The 12,736-nt window shown below is 43.3% G+C and overlaps 1 protein-coding gene across 1 annotated transcript in view; it reads right to left on the bottom strand.

The window, feature by feature from the left end:
- Positions 1-12,736, bottom strand: part of LOC124798457 (probable E3 ubiquitin-protein ligase HECTD2) — a 348,122-nt gene that overhangs the window by 140,271 nt on the left and 195,115 nt on the right. The window contains 1 exon segment of the mRNA XM_047261883.1: positions 8,287-8,376. Coding sequence (XP_047117839.1) covers positions 8,287-8,376 — 90 coding nt within the window.

Below are 12,736 nucleotides of genomic sequence, written 5' to 3'. Positions count from 1 at the left end.
ATAGATCGCTATGGGTGGTTACTCATATTTTGGCGTAGTTACTTTTTCCAGTGATTTGTGACCTGTAGTGTAATCGAACAGTGGTGTCATCAGTCTTCATACTGGTTTGTTGCAGCCCGCCATGAATTCCTCTCCTGTGCCAGCCTCTTCATCTCAGATTGGCACTTTCAACCTATATTCTCAATTATTTTCTGGATGTATTCCAGTCTGTGTCTTCCTCCACAGTCTCTACCCTCTACAGCTCCCTCTACTACCATGGAAGTTATTCCCTGACGTCTTAAGAGCGAAAGACTACATCTCTGTGTTATACCCTTTTTAATCCTAGCATTTAGCTCTTGGTCTTCCGCTCTTATTATTCTCTCTTGGTTTTTGTTCATGTTGTATATTACTCATCTCTCCTTATATCTTAACCCTATTTTCCTCGGAATTTCGAACATCATGCACCACTGATAAGAAGAACACTGATTAGAAGGAGGGACAGGATGAGAGGGCATCTCGTCCTATCATCCTATCCCTCTTCTCTTCAGTGTTTCCCATATATTCCTTTTCCTCCCCAATTCTGCGCAGAACCTCCTCATTCCTTACCTTATGAGTCCGTCTAATTTTTAACATTCGTCTGTAGCACTACATATCAAATTCTTTGATTCTCTTCCGTTCTGGTTTTCTCATAGTGCAGATTTCACTACACTGCAATAGTATGCTTCAAACGTACATTCTCAGAGATTTCTTCTTCAAATTCTGGCCTATGTTTGATACTAGTAAACTTCTCCTGGCCAGGAATGTCCTTTATGACAGTGCTAGTCTGCTTTTGATGTCCTCCTTGCTCAGTGCATCATGGGTTATTTTGCTTCCTAGGCAGCAGAGTTAATTAACTACTTCTACATCTACATCTACATGATTACTCTGCAATTCACATTTAAGTGCTTGGCAGAGGGTTCATCGTACCACAATCATACTATCTCCCTACCATTCCACTCACGAACAGCGCGCGGGAAAAACGAACACCTAAAACTTTCTGTTCGAGCTCTGATTTCTCTTATTTTATTTTGATGATCATTCCTACCTATGTAGGTTGGGCTCAACAAAATATTTTCGCATTCGGAAGAGAAAGCTGGTTGACTGAAATTTCGTAAATAGATCTCGCCGCGACAAAAAACATCTTTGCTTTAATGACTTCCATCCCAACTCGCGTATCATATCTGCCACACTCTCTCCCCTATTACGTGATAATACAAAATGAGCTGCCCTTTTTTGCACCCTTTCGATGTCCTCCGTCAATCCCACCTGGTAAGGATCCCACACCGCGCAGCAATATTCTAACAGAGGACGAACGAGTGTAGTGTAAGCTGTCTCTTTAGTGGACTTAGTGCATCTTCTAAGTGTCCTGCCAATGAAACGCAACCTTTGGCTCGCCTTTCCCACAATATTATCTATGTGGTCTTTCCAACTGAAGTTGTTCGTAATTTTAACACCCACGTACTTAGTTGAATTGACAGCCTTGAGAATTGTACTATTTATCGAGTAATCGAATCTATTTTGTTATCAACCATTAAGATGTTAACATTCTCATTGTCCTCATTTCCGCTACTTCTCATTACTTTCGCCTTTTTTGGATTTACTCCCAATCCATTACCCTGTTCATTCCCCTCAGCGGATACTATGATTCTTCTTCTCTTTCACTGACGATAGCAATGTCGTCAGCGAATCTTATCCTTGATATCCATTTACTTTGAATTTTAATCCAACTCTTGAACCCTGGGTGTTGTGTGATGTCCTTACGTTAGTTAGGTTTAAGTCGTTCTAAGTTCTAGGGGACTGATGACCATAGATGTTAAGTCCCATAGTGCTCAGAGCCATTTTGAACCACTCTTTAACCTTTCTTCTTTTTTCATCATTGCTTCTTCGAAGTATACATTGAACAGAAGGGACGAAAGACTGCATTGCTGTCTTACAGTAGGGGAGAAAGACTGCACCCCTGTCTTACACCCCTTTTAACCTAAGCACTTTGTTCTTGGTCCTCCACTCTTATTATTCCCTCTTGACTCTTGTACATGGTGTATATTAACGGTCTCTCCCTATAGTTTATCCCTATTTTTCTCAAAATTTCAGAGATTTTGCACAATTTTACGTTGTCGAATGCTTTTTCCAGCTTGACAAATCCTATAAACATGTCCTGATTTTTCTTTAGTCTTGCATCCATTATCAACTGGAACGTCAGAACTGCCTTTCTGGCGCCTTTACCTTTCCTAAAGCCAAATTGATTGTTTTCTAACATATCTTTAATTTTTCTTCAATTTTCTTGATCATTCTTCTGCCTATTATTCTTATCAGCAACTTGGATTCATGAGCTTTTAAGCTGACTGTGCGATAATTCTCGCACTTGTCAGCTCTTGCAGTCTTTGTGTTGATGATATCTCTCCGAAAGTCAGGTGGTATACCGCCAGACACATAGATTCTAGACACCAACGTGAATATTCGTTTTGTTGTCAATTATACCCAATGATTTGAGAAATTATCTGTCCCTTATATCTATCCCTATGCCTTACTTAATGTTAAGTCTTCCAAAAGTTTTTTAAAATTCTGGTTGTAATACTGGATCGCCTATCTCTTTTATTTCGTCTCCTGTCGAATGTCGAATGGCTCTGAGCACTATGGGACTCAACATCTTAGGTCATAAGTCCCCTAGAACTTAGAACTAATTAAACCTAACTAACCTAAGGACATCACACACACCCATGCCCGAGGCAGGATTCGAACCTGCGACAATAGCAGTCCTGCGGTTCCGGACTGCAGCGCCAGAACCGCACGGCCACCGCGGCCGGCTTCGTCTCCTGTTTCTTGTTCTGCCGCACGAGGCAAAGTCTTCCCCCCAGGAAGGTAAGGCCAGTCTCAGACTTTAACGGGGAGGGACAGGAATAGGAAGAGTGGGTGGGGGGGCGGGGGGGAGGGGCGCTCCCTCTCCACACCGAGGCAGCTCAGAAGGAGCCACTTCGCGAGCAGGAGGGACACTGGAGATGACACCTTCGCCATTCACCGTACCATGGACGGGAAGTGTCGTATCGTCTAGAGGAGCAGTGGACAAAATCGATTGGGGCAGTTGGGGCAGAAGAAGGCACAGCCAAATTCTCACCCTCACCATCGTGAGTGCTACGTCACTTGTTTCTCGTTGTTACAAGGTCTATGCTGGAGGCAATAGTATTCTGATCCTGTCACGGAGGTAAAGGCGGAAATTCATTCACACGATTATCAGAACTGCCTTTTCGGTCATTATGATCCGAAGCAGAAGTAGGCGCGATTTCGGGAGTGGAAGGAACAAGATCAGCAACTGCTAATTTGCGACGCTGCGCTAACAACATCTTTAATAGAAACACCCTCCACTGGCAATTAGACCGAACGTGTTGACTCTCACTACATATCAAGCAAGTTCCCTCTTGACCAGTATACATGACACGAACGCGGTAGCCACACCCTAGTAAATGTGATGGAATATTGCGTTTGATATGCATTTCCACGGAACGAATTCCACTAAAACACTGTAATCTGTGTTGAGTAGACCCACGATCAAGACGGATGTTTCTCACATTACCATAAGGAGTCAATATGTCCTTTAGAAAGTTGTGATCTACCGCCGGCGAGAGTTTGAACACTCGAACATTGGTTTACTCAATATCAGCATCTGCGAGTGACACCAAACTAACGGAATTATCGCGATGCTAGAACAGCACTTTAGAACCATGTCGATACAGTAATCTTTCAGCGTGACAGGGTATCCATAAATTTCAAGTAAAACACGTACACGTCTGCGTCAAAATGAGCGGTGTGGACCTGATCAGAGTTCACATGAATTCTATAGGCAAGCCAATCGTGAATTTCTAGAGACCTGGGCTGCACGTGTCGTGTTGTTTTGTCGAAAGTAAAGCTCACAGTAGCTTTTCGTCGAATACACGTGGAAACCATGGTAGTCATAGCGGCGCGGCCGACGCCGCTGCAAGTAGACGAACACAAACAAACAGTAAGGCGGAGCGGAGGAGGCGCTGTGACTCACTGGAAAAACAGAACAACACTAACGAGGATACCTTCACACAACTGACGCTGCCGCAAGTGAGACAAACAAGAAACTTGCTGCCCGGAGCTCGAAGCGGAACTATCGCTAAACTTCCCCTAGGTCACGGGTGCAGATCCCATCGACCATTAATGCGTAAATTTAATTACTTTCAGGATCAATTGACAGTCCCCGTTCGAGGTAACTTTCAGAAAGACATGCAGAACAGTCCGATACGAATCCCATTCTCTGACAACAGTTTTAGTTGCATGATTTTTCCACTCTTTAGCTGGAAAGTTGAAGTGTCCCCCTATTACAATAGCATGATCAGGAGACTTGCACATTTTATTCTCCAACTTGTTACTGAAGCGCTCTAACACTATAGCCGCTGACGCTGATGACCTATGAAGGCATACATTTACGATGTTTGAGCCACTTTTGATGCTTAACTTCATACCAGTCATTTCACAATCGGAATCCGTAATAACCTCACTGTACAGGGTGGTCCATTGATAGCGACCAGGCCAAATATCTCACGAAATAAGCGTCAAACGAAAAAACTACAATGAACGAAACTTGTCTAGCTTGAAGGGGGAAACCAGATGGCGCTGTGGTTGGCCCACTAGATAGCGCTGCCATAGGTCAAACGGATATCAACTGCGTTTTTTTAAACAGGAACACTCATTTTTTATTACATATTCGAGTAGTACCTAAAGAAATATGAATGTTTTAGTCGGACCAATTTTTTCGCTTTGTGATAGATGGCGCTGTAATAGTCACAAATGTATAAGTAAGTGGTATCACGTAACATTCCGTCCGTGTAGACAGTATTTGCTTCGTGATACATTACCCGTGTTAAAATGGACCGTTTACCAATTGCGGAAAAGGTCGATATCGTGTTGGTGTATGGCTATTGTGATCAAAATGCCCAAGGGGCGTGTGCTATGTATGCTGCTCGGTATCCTGGACGACATCATCCAAGTGTCCGGACCGTTCGCCGGATGGTTACGTTATTTAAGGAAACAGGAAGTGTTCAGCCACATGTGAAACGTCAACCACAACCTGCATCAAATGATGATGCCCAAGTACGTGTTTTAGCTGCTGTCGCGGCTAATCCGCACATCAGTAGCAGACAAATTGCGCGAGAGTCGGGAATCTCAAAAACGTCGGTGTTGAGAATGCTACATCAACATCGATTGCACCCGTACCATATTTCTATACACCAGGAATTGCATGGCGACGACTTTGAACGTCGTGTACAGTTCTGCCACTGGCCACAAGAGAAATTATGGGACGATGACAGATTTTTTGCACGCGTTCTATTTAGCGACGAGCGTCATTCACCAACAGCGGTAACGTAAACCGGCGTAATATGCACTATTGGGCAACGGAAAATCCACGATGGTTGCGACAAGTGGAACACCAGCGACCTTGGCGGGTTAATGTATGGTGCGGCATTATGCGAGGAACGATAATTGGCCCCCATTTTATCGATGGCAATCTAAATGGTGCAATGTATGCTGATTTCCTACGTAATGTTCTACCGATGTTACTACAAGATGTTTTACTGCACGACAGAATGGCGATGTACTTCCAACATGATGGATGTCCGGCACATAGCTCGCTTGCGGTTGAAGCGGTATTGAATAGTATATTTCATGATAGGTGGATTGGTCGTCGAAGCACCATACCATGACCCGCACGTTCACCGGATCTGACGTTCTCGGATTTCTTTCTGTGGGGAAAGTTGAAGGATATTTGCTATCATGATCCACCGACAGCGCCTGACAACATGCGTCAGCGCATTGTCAATGAATGTGCGAACATTACGGAAGGCGAACTACTCGCTGTTGACAGGAATGTCGTTACACGCTTTGCCAAATGCATTGAGGTTGACGGACATAATTTTGAGTATTTATTGCATTAATGTGGTATTTACAGGTAATCACGCTGTAACAGCATGCATTATGAGAAATGATAAATTCGCAAAGGTACATGTATCACATTGGAACAACCGAAATAAAATGTTCAAACGCACCAACGTTCTATGTTTTAATTTAAAAAACCTACCTGTTACCAACTGTTCGTCTAAAATTATGAGCCATATGTTTGTGAATACTACAGCGCCATCTATCACAAAGCGAAAAAGTGGTCCAACTAAAACATTTATATTTATTTAGGTATTACTCGAATATGTAATAAAAAGTGGGGTTCCTATTTAAAAAACGCAGTTGATATCCATTTATCCTATGGCAGCGCCTTCTAGCGGGCCAACCATAGCGCCATCTGGTTTCCCCCTTCAAGCTAGACAAGTTTCGTTCATTGTAGTTTTTTCGTTTGACGCTTATTTCGTGAGATATTTGACCCGGTCTCGATGAATGGACCACCCTGTATACTATATCGTTTTCAAGCAGCATGCGAGAGAGGTTTTGGGATTTAGATCGGCTAAGCCCTTCGACATTAAACAGTAACCCATAATTAGGCTCATAAACAACATGTTATCCAAGAGATACTTCCAAGTGGTCCTCGGCAATCGATTAAGCAGACAGGAGAAACTTAATAATGGTCTGTCGATTAAGCAGACAGGAGAAACTTAATAATGGTCTTCCCCAGGGTTAGGTTTTGGCATAAGTTCTATTCAACTTATTTACGTTTGATCTCCCTGAAATAGAGTTGAAGAAGTTCATTTACACGGATGATTTGGATTCGGCCACTCAACAGAGAGGTCTTGAAGCTGAGGTAGAGATATTATCTGCACATCTAAGTAAAGTGCATAAACACTTCAAAAAGTGGAGATTAACACCAGATTCAAGGAAGACCGATCTATCTGCTTCCATCTTAACAACAGAATGGCCAATACAAAGCTACATGTTACCTTAAGTTGTCACGTCCTGCACCAACAAGACTTCCCATAACATATAGTAGTAACTTTTGATAGAAGCTTATCACATAAGAAACAGATAGAAAACACCGTAGCACAGCTGGTGTCGCGCAATAACAACATGTAGAAGCTGAGTGGTTACTCAGGGGTCACAAGAGATACGAGGGCTGTCCAGAAAGTAAGTTACGATTGATCGCGAAATGAAAATCACAGTGAAAATCAGAAATGTTTCATTTGTAACAGTTAGCTACACCTTTCAGCTACTTCTCTACGTAGTCGCCGTTCTGACTCAGACATTCGTCGTAGCGTTGTACCAACTTTCAGATACCCTCATCATAGAAGGCAGCCGCCAGTGCTTTCCGCCAATTCTCTACGCTGGCCTAAAGCTCGTTGTCTGTGCCAAAATGTTGCCTTCATAGCCAGGGGTTCGTTTGAGCAGAGATGAAACTCAATGGGAGACAATTACGGGCTGTATTGTGGGTAACCAAACATTTCCAATTGAAACGACGCAGGAGCATCTTCATTGCCCCTGCAGAATGAGGCTGAAAATTGTCTTGATGAAGAAACCGCACGACAGTTATGTAATGTTGGTTGCATAGCTTCAGGGGAAAATTCTCACCAGGCCCTCGTACTTGGCGGGAGACACTATTTTCCATAACATCTTTACGCGCTCACTAAGAGCTCAGGAATGAAAAGAGGACATAATTCTACCTAGAGTCATACTACAGACACTGCCCAACACATATTTGCAAAGCTTTATCGGATTATCATAGTCGTTTCCATTTCGCGACCGATCGTAACTTACTTTCTGGACAGCCCTCGTACAACACTACGATACTCTTCGTTAGGGATCGTCTACTCTGCTGCCGATTACTTTGCTTCTGTATGACTTCATAGTTTGCATGTGGGAAAAATTCATGTTCAGCTAAATGCAGCTACGAGTGTATCACATCTACTCCTCCTCACCGGTTTGCCGTATCTAAGGTACACTGCGGTCCCGTAGCTTCGAAGACAGAATTCCCTTCCCAAGGGGTGCCTGGACTTAGAATGAGCCGATTAAAATCCTGGCAGTCACCTAGGATATTGGCAGAATCACTGCAAGCAGAAAGTGATCAGAAACATGGAATGATATTAAAATTTTTGGAAATGTTATCAGCGATCTTTACAATTAAAATTTAAAGAATAAAAACAGTCTTGATCGCAACTTTTTATTTTTATTGGAGTGTCCGGTTTCGATTCTATTTAAGAACCATCTTCAGACTACAGAACGGTGGGTGAACTCCGTGGAGCAAGTTGTGCCGACTCTCGACGCTGGAATAACTGCAGTTGCAATTTCCACGGAATACACAACGGTTGGACTCACCATATCTTTGAGGGCGTCGTGCACGGTGTAGACGAAGTCCATCTTCAGACCAGGGTCCTCGGGCTTCGCCCCATCCTCGTCGCGGTCCACCTGCAGCAACAGGAATTACATTTTGCAGACATCTTAGTTTCCTCTCTCATGCATAAAATATAGTAGAATCGGGAAAGACTAGAAACTACAGGAGAGCACATGCTCTGTTATTATGATCGACAGTAAAAGAAGGGAAAACGAATGTAATACAATGTTGAGCCAAAACCTTATGACCACTGTCCACCTCGAGACTGAATGGCGCCTGGTGGCATTGAGGTGACGTGACAGGGTAACGAATGTTTACAAGCAGAACAGAAACGAATGGAGGTACAGGGAAATCCACTGAAATAAGCGACTTTGACAAAGGGCAGAGTGTTATAGCCCACCGACTGGGTACAATCATTACGTAAACAGCGAAGATGTTCGTCTGTTTGCCTGCTACAGTCGTGAGCATCTGTGCGAAGTTATTAAAGAACGATGAAATCAAAAGTAGAAGACAAAGTGTTCGGTGTCCACGCCTCACCAAAGAACGTGGAGGTGGAAGGCTTGATTTCTCTGTAAAGCGCTAATAGAAAGCACAGAAGCTGAAATCGTTATAGGTACAGAAAGCTGGATAAAGCCTGAAATAAGTTCTGCAGAAATTTTTACGAAGTCTCAGACGGTGTTCAGTAAAGATAGATTAGGCAGAAATGGTGGTGGAGTGTTTGTGTCTGTCAGTAGTGCTTTATCTTGTAGTGAAGTCGAAGTAGATACTCCGTGCGAATTGGTATGGGTGGAGGTTATACTTAACAGCCGAACTAAGTTAATAATTGGCTCCTTCTACCGACCCCCAGACACCACTTATGTAGTTGCGGAACAGTTCAGAGAAAATTTGAGTCTCGTAACAAATAAATACCCCACTCATGCGGTTATAGTTGGTGGGGACTTCAACCTTCCCTCGATATGTTGGCAAAAACACTTGTTCAAAACCGGTGGTAGGCAGAAAACGTCTTCCGAGATTGTCCTAAATGCTTTCTCCGAAAATTATTTCGAGCAGTTAGTCCACGAACCCACGCGAATTGTAAATGGTTGCGAAAACACACTTGACCTCTTAGCCACAAACAATCCAGAGCTGATAGAGAGCATCATGACTGATACAGGAATTAGTGATCACAAGGTCGTTGTAGCTAGGCTCAATACCGTTTCTTCCAAATCCACCAGAAACAAACGCAAAATAATGTTGTTTAAAAAAGCGGGTAAAGTGTCACTAGAAGCCTTCCTAAGAGACAATCTCCATTCCTTCCGAACTGACTATGCAAATGTAGACGAGATGTGGCTCAAATTCAAAGATATAGTAGCAACAGCAATTGGGAGATTCATACCTCATAAATTATTAAGAGATGGAACTGACCCCCCGTGGTACACAAAACAGGCCCGAACGCTGTTGCAGAGGCAACGGAAAAAGCATGCGAAGTTCAGAAGAACGCGAAATCCCGAAGATTGGCTAAAATTTACAGACGCGCGAAATTTGGCACGGACTTCAATGCGAGATGCCTTTAATAGGTTCCACAACGAAACATTGTCTCGAAATTTGGTAGAAAATCCGTAGAAATTCTGGTCGTATGTAAAGTACACAAGCGGCAAGACTCAGTCAATACCTTCGCTGCGCAGTGCCAATGGTACTGTTACCGACGACTGTGCCCCTAAAGCGGAGTTATTAAACGCAGTTTTCCGAAATTCCTTCACCAGGGAAGACGAATTGAATATTCCAGAATTTGAAACACGAGCAGCTGCTAGAATGAGTTTCTTAGAAGTAGATACCTTAGGGGTTGCGAAGCAACTCAAATCGCTTGATACGGGCAAGTCTTCAGGGCCAGATTGTATACCGATTAGGTTCCTTTCAGATTACCCTGATACAATAGCTCTCTACTTAGCAATCATATACATCCTCTGGCTCACCGATAGATCTGTACCTACAGATTGGAAAATTGCGCAGGTCGCACCAGTGTTTAAGAAGGGTAGTAGGAGTAATCCACCGAACTACAGACCTATATCATTGACTCGGTTTGCAGTAGGGTTTTGGAATATATACTGTATTCAAACATTATGAATCACCTCGAAGGGAACGATCTATTGATACGTAATCAGCATGGTTTCAGAAAACATCGTTCTTGTGCAACGCAGCTAGCTCTTTATTCGCACGAAGTAATGGCCGCTATCGACAGGGGATCTCAAGTTGAATCCGTATTTCTAGATTTCCGAAAAGCTTTTGACACCGTTCCTCACAAGCGACTTCTAATCAAGCTGCGTGCCTATGGGGTATCGTCTCAGTTGTGCGACTGGATTCGTTATTTCCTGTCAGGAAGGTCGCAGTTCGTAGTAATAGACGGAAAATCATCGAGTAAAACTGAAGTGATATCAGGTGTTCCCCAGGGAAGCGTCCGAGGACCTCTGCTGTTCCTGATCTATATAAATGACGTGGTTGACAATCTGAGCAGTTCTCTTAGGTTGTTCGCAGATGATGCTGTAATTTACCGTCTAGTAAGGTCATCCGAAGACCAGCATCAGTTGCGATTTAGGAAAGATTGCTGTATGGTGTGGCAGGTGGCAGTTGACGCTGAATAACGAAAAGTGTGAGGTGATCCACATGAGTTCCAAAAGAAATCCGTTGGAATTCGATTACTCGATAAATAGTACAATTCTCAAGGCTGTCAATTCAACTAAGTACCTGGGTGTTATAATTACGAACAACTTCAGTTGGAAAGATCACATAGATAATATTGTGGGGAAGGCGAGCCAAAGGTTGCGTTTCATTGGCAGGATACTTAGAAGATGCAACACGTCCACTAAAGAGACAGCTTACACTCCACTCGTTCGTCCTCTGTTAGAATAATGCTGCGCGGTGTGGGATCCTTACCAGGTGGGATTGACGGAGGACATCGAAAGGGTGCAAAAAAGGGCAGCTCGTTTTGTATTATCACGTAATAGGGGAGAGAGTGTGGCAGATATGATACGCGAGTTGGGATGGAAGTCATTAAAGCAAAGACATTTTTCGTCGCGGCGAGATCTATTTACGAAATTTCAGTCACCAACTTTCTCTTCCGAATGCGAAAATATTTTGTTGAGCCCAGCCTACATAGGTAGGAATGATCATAAAAATAAAATAAGAGAAATCAGAGCTCGAACAGAAAGGTTTAGGTGCTCGTTTTTCCCGCGCGCTGTTCGGGAGTGGAATGGTAGAGAGATAGAATGATTGTGGTTCGATGAGCCCTCTGCCAAGCACTTAAATGTGAATTGCAGAGTAGTCATGTAGATGTAGAAAGCAGAATTGGTGGCGATCTGTCGAAGATCAGACGACAGAGTACAATCCTGGTACAGGCGCAAGTGTTTCGGAGCATACCGATCAGCTCACATTGTTTGACATGGGTTTATGTAGGAGATGACACCCAACGTCTTCATCAGTTATGACTGCAGTGTGAATGGGATTGTCGAGATTGGACCATAGATCAATGTAAACGTGTCACCTGGTCGGATGAATGAATTTTATTGTTTCTTATATCACCAACTCGATGGTCGTGTCTGGCTACGCCGTCATCCTCAGATGATACACCGTGCAACGAAACACGCACCGTGCCACGTACAAATGCTGATGGGGCAATAATTGACATGGAGAACTTTCATTTGTGCAACCATGGGACCTGTGGTAGTAACCGAAGGTACCAGGTGACTGGCCTATGTGATCATTATTGCCGACCATATGCATCCCTTCTACCCTCAGACTTCAAGAAGAATATAATAATTCCAATTCCAAAGAAAGCAGTCGTTGACGGATGTGAAAATTACCGAACTATCAGTTTAATAAGCCACGGCTGCAAAATACTAACACGAATTCTTTACAGACGAATGGAAAAACTGGTAGAAGCCGACCTCGGGAAAGATCAGTTTGGATTCCGTAGAAATGTTGGAACACAAGAGGCAATACTGACCCTAAGACTTATCTTAGAAAATAGATTAAGGAAAGGAAAACCTACGTTTCTAACATTTGTAGACTTAGAGAAAGCTTTTGACAATGTTGACTGGAATACTCTCTTTCAAATTCTGAAGGTGGCAGGGGTAAAATACAGGGAGAGAAAGGCTATTTACAATTTGTACAGAAACCAGATGGCAGTTATAAGAGTCGAGGGACATGAAAGGAAAGCAGTGGTTGGGAAGGGAGTGAGACAGGGTTGTAGCCTCTCCCCGATGTTATTTAATCTGTATATTGAGCAGGCAGTAAAGGAAACAAAAGAAAAATTCGAAATAGGAATTAAAATCCATGGAGAAGAAATAAAAGCTTTGAGGTTCGCCGATGGCATTGTAATTCTGTCAGAGACAGGAAAGGACCTGGAAGAGCAGCTGAACGGAATGGACAGTGTCTTGAAAGGAGTATATAAGATGAACA

This window comes from Schistocerca piceifrons, chromosome 1 (genome assembly GCF_021461385.2).
Source record: "Schistocerca piceifrons isolate TAMUIC-IGC-003096 chromosome 1, iqSchPice1.1, whole genome shotgun sequence".
In the NCBI taxonomy this organism is placed as follows: Eukaryota; Metazoa; Arthropoda; class Insecta; order Orthoptera; family Acrididae; genus Schistocerca; species Schistocerca piceifrons.
This window is presented reverse-complemented; position numbering and strand designations above follow the sequence as displayed.